At 38.1% G+C, this 1,753-nt stretch overlaps 1 protein-coding gene across 1 annotated transcript in view; it reads right to left on the bottom strand.

Annotated features, from left to right (window-relative positions):
• Positions 1-1,753, bottom strand: part of shank2b (SH3 and multiple ankyrin repeat domains 2b) — a 370,640-nt gene that overhangs the window by 342,597 nt on the left and 26,290 nt on the right. Inside the window, exon 4 of the mRNA XM_025008967.2 lies at positions 614-765. Coding sequence (XP_024864735.1) covers positions 614-765 — 152 coding nt within the window. The remainder of the gene's footprint in view (positions 1-613; positions 766-1,753) is intronic.

Here is a 1,753-nt window from a genome sequence, read left to right on the forward strand (position 1 = left end):
GGACTATGTTTCTCTGCTGGCCTGGGAACGCCTTGGGATTCCCCCGGAGGAGCTGGCCCAAGTGGCTGGGGAGAGGGAAGTCTGGGTCTCCCTGCTTAGGCTGCTGCCCCCGCGACCCGACCCCGGATAAGTGGAAGACAATGGATGGATGTTTCTATGATAAATCAAGTTATGAGGGTTAAATGTTTATCTGATTTCATTTTTTTTGGCTAAATTCTTTATGTGAGGTAATCTCAAGCACTTCACTATCACTCCACTCGATTGCTTTGCTGCTTGTCTTTTTCAAGAGTAAAAGCTTTTCAGTCTTCCAAAAAAACTCAAACTGATTAAAACTGCCAAATCTGACAAGACTCAACAAGACAAACAAGTTGCTTATTCATAAAAGTGCTTTGTAAGAATAGAAGGTAATTACTTTGGTTTCCCAATGACATTTGACAGAACAGCTCTTACCATACCAAAACAAACTTCATTCCTTTATCAGATTAAATGACTTTGTTTCAGCAAATATCTTCAAATACAATCTGAAAACTGTCTGCATGCATGCAATTTAATAACAACAAATCCACAAATTGGCAGGGGTAATTGTTTTGAGAAAGAGTGATGTTTGTTTTACCATGAGCATGATCTGGTTCTTGGAGCGAGCAGCTTTGTGTAGGCCAGTCATGCCATCTTTGGCCCTGAAGTCCAGATGAGCTCCTCCATTCTTCAGCACCTTTATCATCTCCACTGTGTTGTCCAGCTGAGCTGCGAATGTCAGTGGGCTTTCTGACAAAATGTACAACAAAAAGAAGATTTTAGAAAAATATCAACATACATCTGGATCAAAAATCAGGAACCGAATCAGGTAGCAGAGGACAGATGTTTCAAAAACATTTCTTCTAATAATTGCAGCAGTGTATGTCCTGTTTGTCTTGAAGTGGCCCAATGACCAATCTAGGGTGTACCCCGCCTTTTACACAATGAACACTGGAGATAGGTACCAGCTGTCCCACAACCCGGAAAAGAAAAAGCGGGTAAAAAGAAAATGGTTGAATAGAACTGCAGCAGTGTTATTGAATTTGAAGGTGATAATGTTTTTGTCTATGTCTGCACGTTTGTCCATTTGTCTGAAGCATCATGGACATACCTCCTGAATAAATTTGAATAAAACTTGCAAAAGAAAAACAAAAGAAACATCTGGATGAACATCTACAATTGATTAACTTTTGGAGTCAATCTAATTCAAGATAGCTGCAACGGTCAACTGACCTTAGAAAACAGAAAATCGATATAACTCAGCCAGTTTTAGAGATATTGACCAAAGGTTTTGTGTAGTTCTAGCTAAGACTCATTTACAACATATTCTGAATGCTAATATGTTGTGAATTGCATAGGACCTCTGTTTAAAGTTTTGCCAATAACTATTTGCTGTCAACCTTGTCTTACTGTTTTCAAAGTATCTTATGAAGCACTTGACAGATTTTAATGAAATTTCCAGGAAATATTTATTGAATATACATTTACAGTTTCATTATGGAAGCCAGTACAATTTAAGGTGTCTACCAGGGACTTGCGGTCAGGGGAGGCAGGTGAGGCAGAGCCTATGTCATCATGACAAGAAAAAAAAAAATCATAACATAAAATGAATATTAATATTTGTCCACTGATCTTTATGTATGAGTAATTTTCGAACATTTTTATGGTCCAAATCGCATTTTTATAGTCAAAATCGCTGAAATTGCATATTTCCTGTTCAAATATGAGGGTGAAACGC

The sequence above is a fragment of the Kryptolebias marmoratus genome, linkage group LG15 (genome assembly GCF_001649575.2).
Source record: "Kryptolebias marmoratus isolate JLee-2015 linkage group LG15, ASM164957v2, whole genome shotgun sequence".
In the NCBI taxonomy this organism is placed as follows: Eukaryota; Metazoa; Chordata; class Actinopteri; order Cyprinodontiformes; family Rivulidae; genus Kryptolebias; species Kryptolebias marmoratus.